This window comes from Oryzias latipes, chromosome 12 (genome assembly GCF_002234675.1).
Source record: "Oryzias latipes chromosome 12, ASM223467v1".
Taxonomy (NCBI): Eukaryota; Metazoa; Chordata; class Actinopteri; order Beloniformes; family Adrianichthyidae; genus Oryzias; species Oryzias latipes.
In genome coordinates, this window is record NC_019870.2 from 3451639 (window position 1) to 3469192 (window position 17554).

At 42.6% G+C, this 17554-nt stretch overlaps 1 protein-coding gene across 3 annotated transcripts in view; it reads left to right on the plus strand.

Annotated features, from left to right (window-relative positions):
* pde8b (phosphodiesterase 8B) overlaps window positions 1–17554 on the plus strand; it is a 57298-nt gene that overhangs the window by 11731 nt on the left and 28013 nt on the right. The window contains exon 1 of one of the 3 annotated variants that reach the window (XM_011481455.3): window positions 121–853. The exons of the other annotated variants lie outside the window; for them this stretch is intronic. Within the exon in view, the coding sequence (XP_011479757.1) occupies window positions 587–853 (267 nt within the window). The 5' untranslated portion in view covers window positions 121–586. Of the gene's footprint in view, window positions 1–120; window positions 854–17554 lie in introns of those variants that run through there. 3 annotated transcript variants of the gene reach the window in all.

Genomic DNA, 17554 nt, shown 5'->3' on the forward strand with positions numbered 1-17554 from the left:
GACGGTAAGGGGAGTTTTCATCCGACAGGATCTGATTCATCACAGCCCAGCTTTAAATGACCCCTGGGGTCAGATCAGGCCTCCTGGGGGATTAGAGAGGACCTGCTGCAGAGCTGGGAGTGAAACAATGTCAGTGATGAACAGAGAGGGAGGAGAGAGAGAGATGAACCGCAGCCAATGATCCTTCAGCGGAGGAGCTGATGAGGAGACGCAGGAAAAGCCTCACAGGGACGCTTTCAGGCTGAAAACGCGAGAGGATGCGCGCGGAAGTCGGATATAGCCGTGACGAGGAGCTGTCGGGGGGTTTCGTCCATTTAGGCTATTAACTTTTGCTCAGTAGTCCGCGTCACGGGCGGCGCAGGCCGTCGGCTGGGTGGATTACAGCCTCCAAAACACCGCGTCCCCAATATGAGAGCGATGAGCTGAGGAGCAGCCGGATTGAAGCGCATGATCAACCGCACCTTCCCCTCCCTTCATGTCCTCGAACGGAGGGGAGAGCGCGTGGATCCCGCCGCGGATGCGCGGACTGAGCGGCAGCGGCTCGCGGCTGGAAGGTGGTACCCAAGCGTGGGCTCGGCGCTGAGGCATGGGCTGCGCTCCCAGCATCCACGTCTCTCAGAGCGGGGTGATCTACTGCCGGGACTCGGACGAATCCAACTCCCCCCACCAGACCACCACCATCTCGCAGGGCACCGCCACCGCGCTGCACGGGCTCTTCATCAAGACTGATGCGGCCGAGAGCATCCCCTCCGTCATCACCTACCAGAGCCGCCACGCGCGCAACAACTCCTGCCGGGGTCGAACCCACGTCCGCATCGAGGCCGAGACGCAGACCAGCAACAGCAGCGTCAAGGTACAGAGCGAATCCGTGGCGGCGCGCGGGCGCAGCGCACACCTTCACCGGCGGGCGGAGGGTGACGGCCACCCTGGAGGAGGCCTTTGTTTTTTGGCTTTCATCAGCAGAGGAGGCCGGGAGCTGCCGGTCCACGGGTCTGCGCCCTCCTAATGCTCTCCACAGTGAAGCTTAGAAACAAACTCCACTTGGATTTGGGTCTGTGACCTCAGGGCGCAAACCTGAACTCACACCAAAAGGCCCAAACATGCAGCATGGTTCGGTGGTTCTGTTATGGGGTTTTGTTCTGTTAGTAACTTTAGACACCCTGAAATAGGCATGACCTTTATTTTCCTGAACGCCTGTCTTTCATAATACAAGTCATAAAACCTTACTGACTTGGGCTGTTGGAAAGGTGCTTACATTTACAGCTGCTTTTCTCTTTTTAAGACCCACTCAATAAAAATGAGGTTTTTGGTGTTTTTAACATGTTCATCTGATGATGATGGAGGACATGTATAACAAAATAAGCTTAAAATTATATTTCTTAGTATTTCTTTATTCAGATTTTTGTGAATCAGGAGCAGAAGAAAAGATCGTATTGGTGTAGGAAAGAGCCTGGGTGGGGCTACAACCTCCCTGCTCCAGTCCATTCAGATTAATCCACTTGCAGGCAAATAGATCCATGTATGTCTTTGTTTTCCTCCTCTCGATCTAAGCTGTACCGCTGGATAGCTCTAATATTGCTCACCATTTTAGTTACACCAGTAACGTTAGGTTGGGGGTGTGAGGGGCTGTAAGATAGCGAGATGATGGGAAATGAGAGAAGGCTTACTCAGCGCCAACAATTCCATCCACAGCTCGGAGGGAAATTTCTAACCAACTCCTGTCGTTCTGCAGAAACTATGTCCTAGAAAACTTCACTGTGGATAAAAGCAGCATCAACATATTTAGAAGACCACTGGGAAGGCTTTGAAAATGGATCAAAAGATGACCGGAGTGAGACTTTAAAACTGCAGGATTTTGATGCTGCAGCCAAAGAGCAGTTATGATTTAACTGCCATTCACTTCTCTAATTGGTGCAGACTTTGAGCCATCTCCAAAGTGGTGCAGACTTTATGCCGGTCAGTGTGGTGAAGGCACTGGAGCCAAAGTATAAGCGCCTATAGACGGCTGATGAACAGCTTCATTGATGAGGAGCTCCTTTTCTGTTGAGACCGATGATGTCACACCTGAACCTGGACATGAATGTTAATGATGTGGGAGTGGAAACATACCTGCTGGTTGATAAAAAAAGATGGAAATGTGGACTTAGTCTGTCAATTTACAGAAAAATAACATGGAAGTAGCCTATTGGATTCAAATGTAAAACTAAAAGGTGCGGTTGCTGTGAACCAATCATCTTCTTTCCTGATCTGCTTGGTGTTATACCCCATGTCCGAATTCCCACCCTAACCCCTATAGAGTGCACTATACGGCATATACTTATACATGGTAAATGGCGTTTACTTATATAGCGCTTTTCTACCTTTTTCGAAGGCCCAAAGCGCTTTACAGTCACAGACCCATTCACCCATTCACACACACATTCACACACTGGTGGCGGCTCACTGGCACCAACATCCCACCAGAGGCAAGGTGGCCCAAGGACACTTCAACACATGGGTGGCAAGGTGGGAATCGAACCTGCAATATTCCGATCAGAGGTCGACCGCCCTACAACTGCTCCACAGCCGCCCCAATATATATTTACAGTATATATATAGAGTGCGTTTGCCATTTTGTAGTGCTGTCTAAATCTACAATTCCAAAATCCAGTGCCCTTGAAATTTCCCCTCAAGTCCCTGCGAAAAAACTAGTGTGCATCGATGCTCACTATATCAGCGAACATAGACCACAATGCTTTGTATCGGAACAATTTTTGCCCAAAACATGTATTTAAATGTATTTTTAAAATAATCCATCAATGTTTTTGTCTTCAGAAGACAGTGGACTCATAAATAATAGTCGCAAAACGCTCACAGCAATTAGATTTTAACTTTGTGAAATCGATGACATCAAATCCGTCGTTTAAAAAAAATAGTGAGCACAATGTCCAAATTGCTTTTAAAATCCAGGGGAGTCCATGGTGCCACACTATAAAGTTTTTTAGTAGTTAAGGGACCAGGGTGGGAATTCAGATATAGCCATAGTTTATGCAACATGTGATGTTTCATTTACAGCCAGAGGAGAATCTTCTTGCAGAATGACAAACATGTGAATGAACCTTAGAAATAGGAGGCCTTTCAACTTTTCAGGCTTTTTTTTTCTTCTTCAAAGATGGTAAATGGCGTATACTTATATAGCACTTTCTACCCTCTTTCGAAGGCCCAAAGCGCTTTACAGTCACACACACATTCACACACTGGTGGTCGCTCCGCTGCCAAACACAGGCGCCCGCCTACCACCAGAGGCAAGGTGGGGTTCAGTGTCTTGCCTAAGGACACTTTGACTCATGGGTGTGCAAGGTGGGAATCAAACCTGTAACCTTACGATCATGGGTCCACCGCCCCACCGCTGCACCGCGGCCGCCCCAAGATAAAATCCATCACATCACATGAAGATGATTTGAAGAGAAAAATGTAACAAAGAAACTCTCACAGCTGTAGCATTTGCACGTTTATTAAAACAGTGTTTAGTAATTATGCAGACAGAACAACTTTCCAAACTTTGCAGCTTGTTCTTCAGGAATCTTAATTAAGAAATTTAGCCTGATTCATACTCAATTTAGTGCTAGTGTACATTGATTGTTTTGATTCCAAATTTATACTTTCAGCCTCCAAAAACGGACAAACCAGGGACAGTTAGATTTAAAAAACCAGGAGGAATGAAACTGGGTTGAAGGAAAAATGCTGCTGCTGATGTCTGTGTGTAGAAATCACAAATGCATGCTGGGAAAGTTGGTCAGTTCTTTTGTTTCTTAATAGTAAACCAAGAGAAAATGTTTCAGATGCTGGAAAAGACAAGTTTGAACCTCTGCTGTCTGGACCAGTTTGGTGAGGCAACATGCAGTCATGTTTCTGTTTGAAACTTGGGGAATGCTTTGATTTAAAAAAAAAAGAGCAGCAGATGATCCAGTTATCAGACTCTCAGAGCCACACGAAGACTTAATCAGCAATCATTTTCTACCTCAGATGTTCATTTTCACTAAATACGAATTAGGAATAACAGTAAACCTAGAGAAGGAAAAGCTGCTCTGATGGTGGAGCAGCAGCAGCGATGGGGTCAGAAAGGCTCAAACTTTTTTTTTTTTTGATTGACTTCAGTTACATGAGGCAAGAGTGGATAATTACAGTGGAAAAACCTACGTAAGAGTTCACCCGTCCATCAAAAGGGCACCACCGAGGCTACTGCAGAGCTGACAGGATGAAAACTCACAGCTATGACCGCCATGGAAACAAGCGTCAGTCCAGATCACATCACCAGCCCTGCGGTCCTGTCAATCAAAGGAAAAAAGTCCTGCTCTTTTGCCACTAAAAGGTCCAAACTCCCCACTGGTCCCTGTTTTAGCCTGATGTCTGGTCCAAGCCACAAAACTGGAGGCAGGTCTTTTGAACTACAATTTTTATTTCAAAGTTGTCCTTGTGTTTGTAGGAATATGAAACAACCTTTTGACCAAATTAGAATTGATCAATACTGTAATTATTGCTGCAGTCCCGTGAAGAAACGTTATCACGCTTTAAACGTGTTTTTGTGAACTATTGAGTATCAATGTGCCACAGGACAGACAGATACACCGCCCTGCTCTGCAGCAGAGAACGTATGGTGCACGCCTTTGAGTGAATTGATTTATCCATGAACTCAGACAGAACGTAAAGCCTTTCATTCAACAACACAATGAAATTGAAAAGCGGACATTTCCTTTGTTTTTTTTTGTCCGCCGAAGGTGTTAATTTTAATAAAAGTGAAAGTAACTAAACACCTTTGGGAGGGATGAGTTGTAGGGTAAAATGCACCAGCGAAACAAGGAAGACACACCATAATTTTCTGTTAAATGATTTTAGTTTTAATATAGAAGAGATGTTAATTTAGTTGTTGAGTTTTGTGTGGTTGCAGTGAGAGCGGTTTGTCAGCTGTTCCTCTGTTCTGCCCCTTCTGTCACACAGACAGGATCAATGATAGCATTTATTATTAAAGCCACCCGCCTCTCCCTGCAGGATCTTCACCATCCGCCACGCTGTCGACGCAGCTCAGTGTTGGCTTGTGTGCGTTCACAAATCATTTGTTTACCCCTCTGGTGTGTACAGCAGGGGTGTGAAATGTCACATGTGCAGGAGCAGATGCTGGTAGCTGGTACAGATGACTCTACAGAACTCAGAGTCACTGACAGAAGAATTCTCAGAAGACAATTGTTCAAATCATCGAATTATAAGAGACTTTATGCAACTGTTCTCCTGATGAACTAATAATAGGAAGTGAGAGACTGAAACACTAAAGCAGAAACCTTTAATGCTGCCAATGTTTGGTAAAATGTGTGGTTCTGTAACACTTTTAGGACCATCCGGGCAGCAATTGGTGATGGACGTGTCTACCTTTCCGGGTTTGTTTACTTGTTGATGTGTTTGTGATACTGGGGAGAAAAAAACAATCAAATAGTTTAGACCTGTATAAACAGCAAATCTGAGTCTGTGGCCAAATCCAAATTCTTCCCCTACCCCTAAATTTACCCCGTCAAACAGATATAGAAAATTGTGTCTTTAAATTCGGAAAATCCGCCCTCGAAAATACACAAAAACATCGGTTTTATAACTTTAAAAAGGTCATGCTAAAACAAAAAGTCATTACTTGCATTTAAATATAGACTGCTGTGCTTACCCACATGAAGAAAAACGCTTCTCCTTTGCGGGAGAAACAGCTGTATTTCGGAAAACCCTACCCCTCCAAATACCCCTACAAATGGAGGGGCAGGTAGAAACTGTAGGGGTAGGGAAAGAAATCGGATTCAGCCTGTTTTTTATAAAAACGAATAACATTACAAGCTCATTTAGAGCCTTATTTTAAGAAGGTTTTTGATTCCTATCTAGTCCAGATGGAAGATATTGATACTTTATGTACAAAGATGACCTTTGGGACCATTTTTCTGCTTATAAAAGTCTTGAGTAACGTAGCTATAAAGGTTCCGTATTAAAAGACGCATCAGGATTTTCTGTGATGCACCAAAAAAAGGGAACCTACAGTCGTGGCCAAAAGTTTTGAGAGTGACACAAATATTAGTTTTCAAAAAGTTTGCTGCTATACTGCTTTTAAATCTTTGTTTCAGTTGTTTTTGTAGATACAATAGACGGTGGAGTCTATACTAAGGAGTAGATACAAATTGCTGTTATTTCCAATATTTATGTAATTCTCAAAACTTTTGGCCACGACTGTACTGTTGGTCAATACATGGATCCCTTCAACAACAGAAAACTACCAGCTGCTAGTTTGTCATAGATTTAAAACGTGTCTATGTTCAATTATTTTATTACAATCGTATACTTGTGGTAAGTGTTTTTAGTTTATGCACCAATGACAAACTGAGGAAGGGCTAAACCTAGAAAGAAAATTAACAAAAATTCTAGATCAAAATGTTAAATAATGAGTTTCATTGTTATGATCCCGTTTCGTCTAATTCATTCCAAGGGGGTTCAGCTCTCTGTAGGTTTTTTTTTTGGCAATAATCTTTACAGTCAGATTGCATTAACTCTTTAACATCAGAGTTGTTGCAGACAATAACAAAATATCGCCTGTTCTTTGAAATACAGTGTTGCTTCGCTATATCATGAGTCACCTTTCGCAGTCTCACAGGTTTTTTTTTCCATTGCAATTTGTCTGATTCATTTCTTTCTTTCTAACTGTGCATTGTGTTCTGCGTCCTAATTGGCTGTAGAGCATTGTCAATCAATCTATGTCCACCCTACATGTCTCCTGTACAGAATGCATTCAGCTCGCCAAATTTACATAGATCTTGAATTGCAATCAGATCCTTCTTGTCATTCTATAAAAGTCGACATCTTTTGAAATTTGAAAGTTTAAACAAGATGTTTGTCCCAGAAAAGTGTGAAAGTGTTCATGCCTGAATGAGAAAAGTGTAGAAAGTGTGCAGTGAGGAGTTTTACAGCCTTAAAACATTTATTATCCTACTTTGTAGATTTAACCTGTCGCAGGCTATTTCTTGGAACATAACTCCCAGAATAAATGAGGGAACACTGTACTGTGATTCTATAAAAGTTTACTTAAGAACATAATTCCAACTGATTGGCTGACAAAGGCATCTTTGGCTACGTTCACACTGCAGGGCTTAATGCTCAATTCGGATTTTTTGAAAAAATCCGAATTGTTTGCTAGACCGTTCACATTTCCAAGTAAATCCGAACTTTTGTGATCTCCAGTGTGACCGTGACACGACCCAAACGAGACCCGCATGCGCAGAAGCCAGAAGAATACTCAACGGTGAACGACGTCACTTGTTTGCGGAGCAGATGTCAACAACAGTGTTGTCAAAAGCGGAGCTCTTTTTGTAATATTAAATTTATTTTCACGAAGGAGCAGCACAATTACAATCTTCTCATTTTAAGAAGGCAATGGAGTCGGGATCGTCTGTACCCACTGTTGTGGAATGGAAATGTGTATGTGTTGGAGCCGCTCGCCCGCGTGTGTGCAAGCGCGTGCCGCGATAGAGAATGGGGGGGGGGGGCAGTGTGTGCGCGCATTCATGTTGTGTGTTACGGAGGACGGTAATAAAAGAAGGTTTCCCCCAGAATAAATGCTATGGACTCTTTATTAACCTGTTCTGGAGAATCTAAGGATCAGAACAGGGAGGAGGAGGAGGATCGCCTGGGTCCCCTGCGCTTGAGCACGGTGGGAAAGGAGAAAGAAAAAAAAGTTATCGCGGGAAAGGTTCAACACCACGCTCTGCCATTTATCTGGAAATTTTTTCAAAAACCGCCCAGTTGCGATCAGAGCCCTGGAGTTTGGCCTGAATAGAGCGATCAGCCCAAATATTAATCCAATCCGTGACCTGCTTCCCTTCCACTGACTGGTCTCAGCAGCATCGTCCACCATGGTTGATGTTTACGTTCTCGTTCCCGCCTACTTCAACGCAAAATGATGACGTTTGTTGCGTGTCGATGACGTACAGTTCGGAATCAAGTCGCCTGGCCGGTCAGACGGCGGTCGCAATTGAAAAGAACGGCTACAATTCGGAATCAGGACGGCAAACCCACGGGGCCTGGGTCGCAATTGAAAAGATCGGATCTGTGTCATTCAGACTGTCATGAAAAGATCGGAATTGGGCCGCTTAGGGGCAAAAAATTCGGAATTGGGTCGTTTCAGCCTGCAGTGTGAACGTAGCCTTTGTGCTAATATGCTACTATATGTGTCGCATATTAACCTCAGCATCAGAATATGTTGGAAGTTCTTCGATTGGACATCATTTCTGTAACATGTTGCATCTCAGCGCAAAGCTGCTTTTGTCCGCTTCTGAATCTGTTGAAATGATACGGTCGATGAGTTACAGTAGTCCAAAGAATGTCAGCTGGAGCTGAAGCTTTGGTGTCAAAGGGTTAAAAAACAAAACTAAAGAATGTTATATGCGTGCTGAGACGACATTTGGGTGTCTGTGGAGAGGAAAACCTCCAGAAGAAGCTAACTCAGAGGTAAAAACAATAAAGAAACGGACAAAAACACTGGAACATCTTTCACGAGACAAAAGCGGAACAAGTTAATAACAGAGGAAAGCGATCCAAATGCCACTGAATTAGAACCCAACCCAGAAGGAAGGAAAATCTGTTTGGTTGAACAGTTCTTCTCGACTTGTGGCGGTACCAGAAACTTGGCAGAGAAGATTTGGCAAATTGATAAAGTGTACAGCCTACATGTGCAGTTCTGCTGCCCATCACACAAATGCACCACCCTTACTAATGTGGCACAGCGCAGATAAACAGACTTTTCAACAGTTTAGGACTATTTACCAATCGGATAAATAGTTTTATAAATAGTTTTATTGTTGTTGTTTATTTGTTACTATTATGTCTATTACAGGGCTCCAGACTGCGACCATTTGGTCGCATTTTGCGACCAAAATTTGAGAGTGTGCGACTGACACTCGCGTGTCATTGAGTGATGCCTGAGGCGGCCAATGCATGTGAGAAGAATAGGGAAAGCCACTGTAAGTGGCTAAAATATGTGGAGGGGCGGGGCCTAGAGATAATGAGCGCGCGTAAACATCTGTGGGAAGGTAACGGAGACAAATATCATCACAACCTGATATGTGCGTCTGAGCTATGAGCAAGTGAACTATTGATTCATTCTTCCGACCTGCGGCTACGGTACCAGTGCCAGAGTCTATAGCAGGGGTCTCAAACTCGCGAAGCAAACCACGGTTCTCATCATGCACGGCTGTTACTACGGCAGCACACCGCTCCTGCGGGAGATGGTCAGCTGAGGAGCATAAATGTGCCACACCTACATGCGTGACAGCTAACGGGGCTCTAGCATTAAACACGTGCGAGCAACAACACGATTTAAAACAGGCGGGGAAAGTGCAACAATAGACGTGTTTAAGATGAACCAGCGCCCTGGGGGGGGGGGCATGAAGGCGAACAGGAATTAGGAGTTGTCCTTAACATTCAATTTAGTTTTAATTTGCCTCTCCCCCTAAGTATGATCTGTGATATTACATCTTTTATAATTATTTTAATGTTTTGCAATGTATGCAATCTTTTTTTAATCAGTTGGTATTTTAAATTATTTTAATTGATCAGTGAACTACAAAACCCATCAGGACACATGTCCCATAATGCATTGTTTTGTAGTCTGTAGGGCAGCTTTCAGTCAGTTCAGTACTAAATTTCCAGCTGCGTTCGCTCAGGTTGGGGTCTTGCTTCCGCCCCTTTATGGTGATATTTTTGTTTTGATTGACAGGTGATGTTAGAGCAAAAACAAAAATATGTCTCACACCAGGTGATCTGTGCAGCGTTGTGCATCTGCGTGATCTCAAATTATTGTGCATCTTGGTTGCACCTATTTGGTGTCGCCAACATGAATTTCCATCCCCTAATGTTTACATACATTTAAGTATTGTTTGAAACTGTGAAATGACCGAAAGGTTACTACGGTAATCACTTGTTACTAAAAACTTTTTTTAAATTATAAATGTATGGTATTTTTTTTTTTACTATTTCTACTGTCATGACAGCGATGGTGCTGTCAGTTTACCTTTTTGTTGCATCTTCAAAAGTGCAGATTAAAATGTGACACTGAATTTGGAACAGTACATTGTAATTTCGGCATCTAATATTAAAGTATTTATTCGTAATACAGTGGAAATTAGTAGATTTGGTTAGCATGTTGATTTACGGTATGCGCCCCTAAATTTTCTGGTTGTGCCCCTAAAATTTTCAGTTGGGGGCCACTGTGCTCCTAGTGAAAAAAGTTAGTCTGGAGCCCTGCTATTATGTTTGTTTCTTATATTTATTTTTTCTATTATGCAACAGGGCATTTTATAAGATAAAGGTCAGATGTTAAGATTATATAATTCCTTTGTCTATATATAGTATCACAGATAATCAATTTTATTTGCACAAATCTGTGGGTAAAAGCTGACTAAATGAACACTCCTCAAAAACACGACTGCTCTGTTTTCTTGATAAGCGAGCATTTGTCAAACAAATATTCTCCAGTTTAGTAGGAAAAAAATTCTCCCAAAATCTTTTTTTTTTTTTTTTTAACTTACACTGATAATGAGCTATTGAGAAGTCTTGATTCAGGTTACTCACAGTTTTAGTGTTTGTGGCTATAATTAGATCTGTGACAAATATTACATAACCTCCTGGTTGCAGTTATTTGTGCTGACCGCAATAATTTTGTGCGATCTTTCTAATGGTCTCCATTCTGGAACAAAAACAGCACCTAGAGAGGCCATATGTCACATTTCCATGGGTTTCCATATCCTTTTGCACCGTTTGAGGTTTCACTTCCTTCCTTTTTTTTTTTTAAACGTCATCTTGTGCCGGTCCTGTTTTCATTTATTTTGGTCTAACTCCACCTGAGAGCTAAATTAATAATCTTCATGCTTTTTGTTTTTTGAGAATTTGTCCTCTTATCAGACATAATTTCTTTAAGTACAGTCATCTATTTGAACTGATGCAGGCTGGCAGTTTGAAAAAAAGTGTCTGGAGAAGCGCCCAGTGCATGATGAGATAACCTCCAGCAACCTGGGCGTTTATGAGAGGAAAGTCTCTGGGTCACCGGAACTTTTCAACTTTCCAACCTGCAGCTTTGGGACAGAAAACAAAAAAAGAACATAAAGAAACTAAGTGCCAAACAGCAGCTGTGTAAATTTTCCACGTATGAAATTTCAGCGCATGATATACGTAATTTATAAATGTTTCTTGTGTTCCTCATTCATCGATCTGCGCAGATGTACTTTGAAGGTTTCGGCCGACGGGTCTTCACATGAATTTGGTTTTAAGTTGTTCAAAATTTTTGTTTGGTTGAGAACAGTGCAGTTCACACGTATTTTACGTAGTTTATGTGATGGATAATGGTCGACCAAGTGTGCATTATCAGAAATTAACGTACGCTGTGGAAGCCTGAACCGTCCGACGTGAGAATCCAGAACATTTAAGCTATGTGACCGGACCTTCTTTTTTAAGATGTGCATTATCGCTCTGGATTATCACTTTTTCATCCACACCCAGGAGCTTATCAGAATCAAATATTTACCCGTACAGTGGTATAAACGCAATTACCTTACACAATTGTGCGTGATTTTTGCGAGATGCATACAGAAAATTCATGGCTTTCCATGACCGTTCTATGTACAGTATGTCTTAGATTTTCATGTATGTACCACCACAGAATAACTTTTATATCACGTATACGGCGCACATATCACATTAAAATTACATAATTGACTTACAAATGGGCAAATTTGGCTTTTACGTGTTCTTTGCGTGGTTTATTTGCACTTCTTCCAAGGTATTAACGTGGTTCATTCGTGATACATCTGTGAAAGTTTTATGTAAAGACCACAACTTTTCTCACTTTTTCCACGTATATTTACGTAAGACCAATTTTCATACGCGCAAAATGTACGTAGTGACTGTGTGACACAGCCTTTTGTGTTTTGGCTGCTCAATTTAGGAGTCACCTTATCAAGTCATCCAACTTCATCCAACCCTCTTCTCTGTATCCTCCTCGTCGACATCACCCAGCACCACGACCTCCATCTTTTCATCCATGTACCTCCTCTTTGATAGCTTCAACCTCAGCATCCATCTGCCAACATCCTCACTGTTCTCCTGTCAATGGATCCAAACCATTTCTATCTGCTTCCATGCATTTATCTCCAAAACATCTACCATGATCTTTTCCTTAAATGGATTCATTCTTGATCCATCCTGGTTACTCCCAAAGAGAACCTCCACATCTTCGTCTCTGCGACCTCCAGCTCTGCTTCCTCTCTCTACATCAGAGCCACTAGGTTGGGTTTATGTCCCAGATTATTAAAGTGCGCTTGAGCTACTTTCTGTCCACACAGTTTGTGGTGTTATGGCACACTTTTATTTATTCTTGTAAATGTGTATACAAATCTTTAAATTTGTCCTAAACTTTCCAGCGTCATAAAACATCAGGGTGGACAGAAAAGTGCAGCTGGACAGCAGCTTGTGTGCTTAAACATGTCAAATGTTCTTTTAGGTTTTGCTTTGCAGTGCGGGCGCTGTCTGGGCTTCTGCGTCATCCAGGCAGAGTTTTTCAAATGCTTGACTGGAGCAGCTGTTTACACACAATGAAGAGCACGTATGATTGTGTTTACAGTCACAATATCTTACTTTTCAGTGTTTTGCAGGTGATCGCGCGAGAAACGGGGAAGATGAGAATCGCTGCTCACGCATGGAGCTTTGCAGGCACAGACAGACTGTAAAATGTGACTCAAAACAGCAGATCAAAACTCCATAAAAAGGAACAGATTTGGCTGATTTAAACTTTTGGCTGACATGCAGGTTTGGGGGAATAATCCTTGAACTGACTTCACCTTGATTCTTTCTAACTCAGGAAACTGAGAGTAAGCCTGTTTTCAGGAGATCTGAGCAAGTTTGGCTGCTTATAAGTTTAAAAGAAATTCCATGTCATCTTTGTAAAGAATTTAGGTGTAGACCTAAAGTTTAGGGGGAAATTCTAAGTGGACACATTTGGTTTGCTTGAAGTGGACCAGAGTTCGTCTCCCCCGATAATCCGGAACAAATCTGAATACACCCAAGCGAACCCTGGTCCAGGGCCTGGAAACTGATCTAGGATCCATCTTTCGAGGTGGTCTTGATTTGTTTCCAATCAGATTGAGTTTCCTCAGTCTGAATAGGCTCCATGCTAAGAGCAAAACAACCAACCCAAACGGCCACCGTAGCCGGGCATTACGGGATGTAAAAGAAAGCAACCGTGACGACGAGACACAGCAACTCACTTGGTCGGATGCAGGCTCATTAAAATTTTTTTTTAATGTGATACACATTGCTTCCCGCAATTTTTCCCGACGACAAAACGTTTGACAGATTTTGTGTAGCCCGCTTGCAAATGCCTACCAACAACCTCACTCCTGATTGGGGAGAGTGGTTGCCATAGAAACGTTGACACGGACTCCCTCCGACCGACCGACCGACCAACGCTTACCTACAATGTCGGTACCACAAAGAATTTGGCAACTGAACTGACCTCATTTGGTTGCATGACATCACTCTCACTCCTGTTCTCAGATGAAGTCGATGTGTTGAATGCAGTGGGTAAAAGAGACGGATCACGCCGTAGGCTGGAAGCAGAATCCTGATGCTTTTGTGTATCTGCATGTGTGCAGCAGCTTTCTGCACCACATACTGAGGTTTTCATGACAGATAATTCAAACCATAGATCAGAAAGTGTCATTCTCCTTGTTCTGACAGCTTCCTGTGAAACGCCGGTCACATGACTTTTCTAGCCAACTCTTGACTCCTTAATGTAAACGTTTAGAGCGAAGCCTGGCAGCAAAAGGGTTAAATGCAGAAAGAGAATGTGATTTAAATCTTTACCAGATGATTTTACTGATAATGTGGCTGTAAAGTCTGAAGGCTGCAGTCAGGCCGGCTCACATGACAGCCTTTCGCCGTGTCAAAATATCAGATGATCAGTTCTGTCTGACTGCACAGAAGCTTCAGAGTAGGGGGGGGGGGGCATGCAGGCGCAGATGACTTCAGGTCCATCTAATGCATGCAGAGGGTCACATGCACAGCAGATAAGATCCGTTCATGTTGAGGAACATCTCGAAATTTTTCAGCAGAAATGAGAGAGGTTCTGCGGTTAAAGGCGCCCAATAGCATGTCGTTTCCTCACTGGAAAACTTCAAAATAAGACAGAATTGTTGCACCTTTGAGTGCCAAGAAATCCTCTGCCCAACCCTGGTCCTCAAGGTCTTCCACCCTGTTTGTATGCCAACCATTTATGTCCAGATTACCTGGATCAGGTGTGATCAGTCCATCAGAACCTGGAATCAACTGATCCCGCTAACAGGGCTGCAACATTTTTTCCTGCATTTTCTTTAGTTTGACCTGCGTAACTAAACCACATGCACGGTAATCCAACCCAACTTTAGTTGTTAGCACTTTGAAAAACAGCTAGACTAAAGCTCTACAGACAGACAAAACCTGCTTTACTAGAATCAAGTTAAGCCTTGGTCAGTTACAGGCGTAGCGGCTGTTGATTTATACGGATGCTGCAGGTTTTTGGGTTTTCCGGGTCTGTGGAGGGTCACACAGACTAGTGTTTGATTAATAGGTCATGTCATACAGCCACTATATACATTTTGTGCGTATTGCATGGATGAATATTGGTCATAGGTGAATATACGTGGGAAAAAGTGAGAAAAGTTGTGGCGTCGGCGTGAAATTTTCACAGATGTATTACGAATGAACCACGTTAAAACCACTGAGAAGTAGAAATAAACCTCTCAAAGAACACATAAATTGACGTAGAACATGAATCGTGCATGACTATTGCTCTGTTTATATACAATTTATGAGCGATTTGTGTGTCGTATATATTCAGGTTATAAAAGTTTTAAAAGTGAGTCATACGTGAAAAGTCAGATGAATGTGGAACGGTCCTGGAAAGCCACACATTCGCGTTTGCTCACAGAAATTATGCAAAAATTGTGTCAGATTTACACAATATTGGGGTAAAAACTATAATAAATATGCATGAAATGCGTAATTTTTCAACAGACCAAAGATTTTGGACAGCTCAAATCTGAATGAATGTAAACGAAACCCTCAACAGACATCTGCGCACATCGAGGAATGTCAAACGCAAGAAACACTTATGGATTATGTACATCACTCACGAAAGGCCGAAATTTTATACGTGGAAAATGCGTAAAATGTATGCTGTGGTTGTGTGCCATTCCTTTAAGGGGAGCGCAGGTGAGTCTTGCTGTTCCCTTAAGGCTCACACCTTAAGGGGTGTCATGAAAATGGAACGTACCATTGTTGTGCGTGTGGTAAATGCATCGTGTTGACACACAAAAACATCTTGTCTGATGTGGAGGGCAGATTGGACCAGATTTTGTGCTGCAACAAAGGCACTTTGTCGTTTTGTTAGCTGATCAGCTGATTTTAGAAGATGCGACAACTTAAGAAACTCAAATGTTGAGGGTTTAAATCAATAAAAACAAATTGAAAATGAATCCTTAAACAGGTTGGATCTAACTAGAGCTCTCGTTACAGCAAAATCTTAGTAAATGAGAAAAAACGGATTGCATGATGGCACAGGATTGTGTCATTGTGCCACAATTTAGTAAAAGGGAGTTTGACTTTTTTTCTACTATTATTTGTGCTTTTTGCCTCCAAGAAGCTTTAAATTGTATACTTTTTCCAGAATCCTTGCTTTCTGTTGAGATGTGTTGCCTATAAAGGGGGACAAGTCCACTAAATGTTTTCCTCTACACTTCCTGTATCTTTTAACTCCACAGACTGATCTCTGTCCAAATGATTCTCATTGCTATGAATGCTGACCTGTTTCTGCCGCCTTCCTTCCTGTTCTGCTTCACATCTGGCTGTTGATCTTCAGGAGGAACACATTCTGTCATGTTTTGAAAGGCTAATCTCAGCTCTTACATTTCTGTCCTTCACAGAAAAAAAAAAAAACCAACACAGGAGCTTTTCCCGTGTTTTTTCGCTCAGGATTTCCAAGAAAGTCTGCGATCTGAAAGACAAACAGAACGTAAAGTCCACATAAACCAAAGCGGCTGCTCTGCTCTGTGATGTTTACAGAGTCAGTGCCGTTCTGGAAAATTCTCGTGTCAAAGCTGTAAGTAATTTTTGATTACGTTAGGCTTTAGTCACACGCACCCACTCGGTACGGGGGGGGTGTTAACCTGTACATGTGCTGTTTGTTTTTGGCATCTCCGGGTCCGTGGAGGGTCGTAGAGGGGAGCGGCTGCATCTTAATTGAGTGCAGATGTGTCTTTAGTCCCGTCGAGGTTCGTATGGCCAGCTTAAAGGGGGCCCTGGAAATGGAACGTACCACTGTTGTGCGTGTGGTTAGTGTATCGTATTTGTAAGACTAGCGAAAGTTACGCGTACTTATGATGCTGTCGTGCAGTGCCCTTATGCCACAATAGTCATTGGTGAGGTGCGAATACTGGCTCCTTACTGACTGACAAATGCTGCAGCCACAGGGTGTGCACGTGATGCATAAGTGCTCATAGGATGCTCTGATTGTCTAATTTCCATATTCCTAACAGTCAGGTTGGAGCGCACACTTATCATATTCAAAGGTTCCTACTGAGTCCGCAGGATTTGAGGGGATTAAAAAAAGAAAAATCCATATGACTCAGCTGCGTCTCATCTATTTCCCCTTTATTTACCTTGACGGGTTGTATGAGTGTTCACTACGACCCGTCCCTCACAGCATGCCTGTAGGAACAAATGTGCATTTTCTCTCTACCATCTTAATGATTTGTCTGGGCCTCCTGCATCCCCCAGACAGCTTTGATCAACCTCACCTGCAGACAGCCTGTGTCTACCCATAAGGACAGCTGTGACTTTGTCTGAGAACTGGGGCGACTGAGTGTGACGTCACCCATGAAAAATGACGTACTTCTGGCTCCAATCAGATTAAGTCAATTCTCCAGCCATTTTCCTGCGAGATGGGAGCCGCCATGTTGGAGCCAGGCGTCGTCCGTAAGAAGTGATTGGTCTGAGTCGGCCTGAGTCAAAAGGTTTCTGTGGTAACCACGCAATCAGGAGTGAATCTTTTGACAGTGATCCCACACACTTTTATTAAGGCATCTGATTGGTCAGTTTATAACTTGAAAAGCTTGGACTAAAAATCATCAAGAACATGTTAAAAAAAAGGTACGAGATTAGGGCTGCACGATATAAGGGTAAATTTACGATATGCGATATTAGAGATTAATATTGCGATAACAATATAATTTGCGGTATATAAACCAATAGCAAAATAACCAAAAACATCATTCCCATTTCATTGCAACAGTTTAAAAAGTATACTCCAAATGACCCTCGTCAACATGGGTGACAAACATCTAACATAATAGGCCTCCACCTGATTGGTCAACAACGTGAAGGCCTCCATCCGATTGGTCAAATGCACAAAGGGATTTATTTGATTCATTAAATGCCTCAAGCTGCCATAAGATTGTTTTAACACATTTAA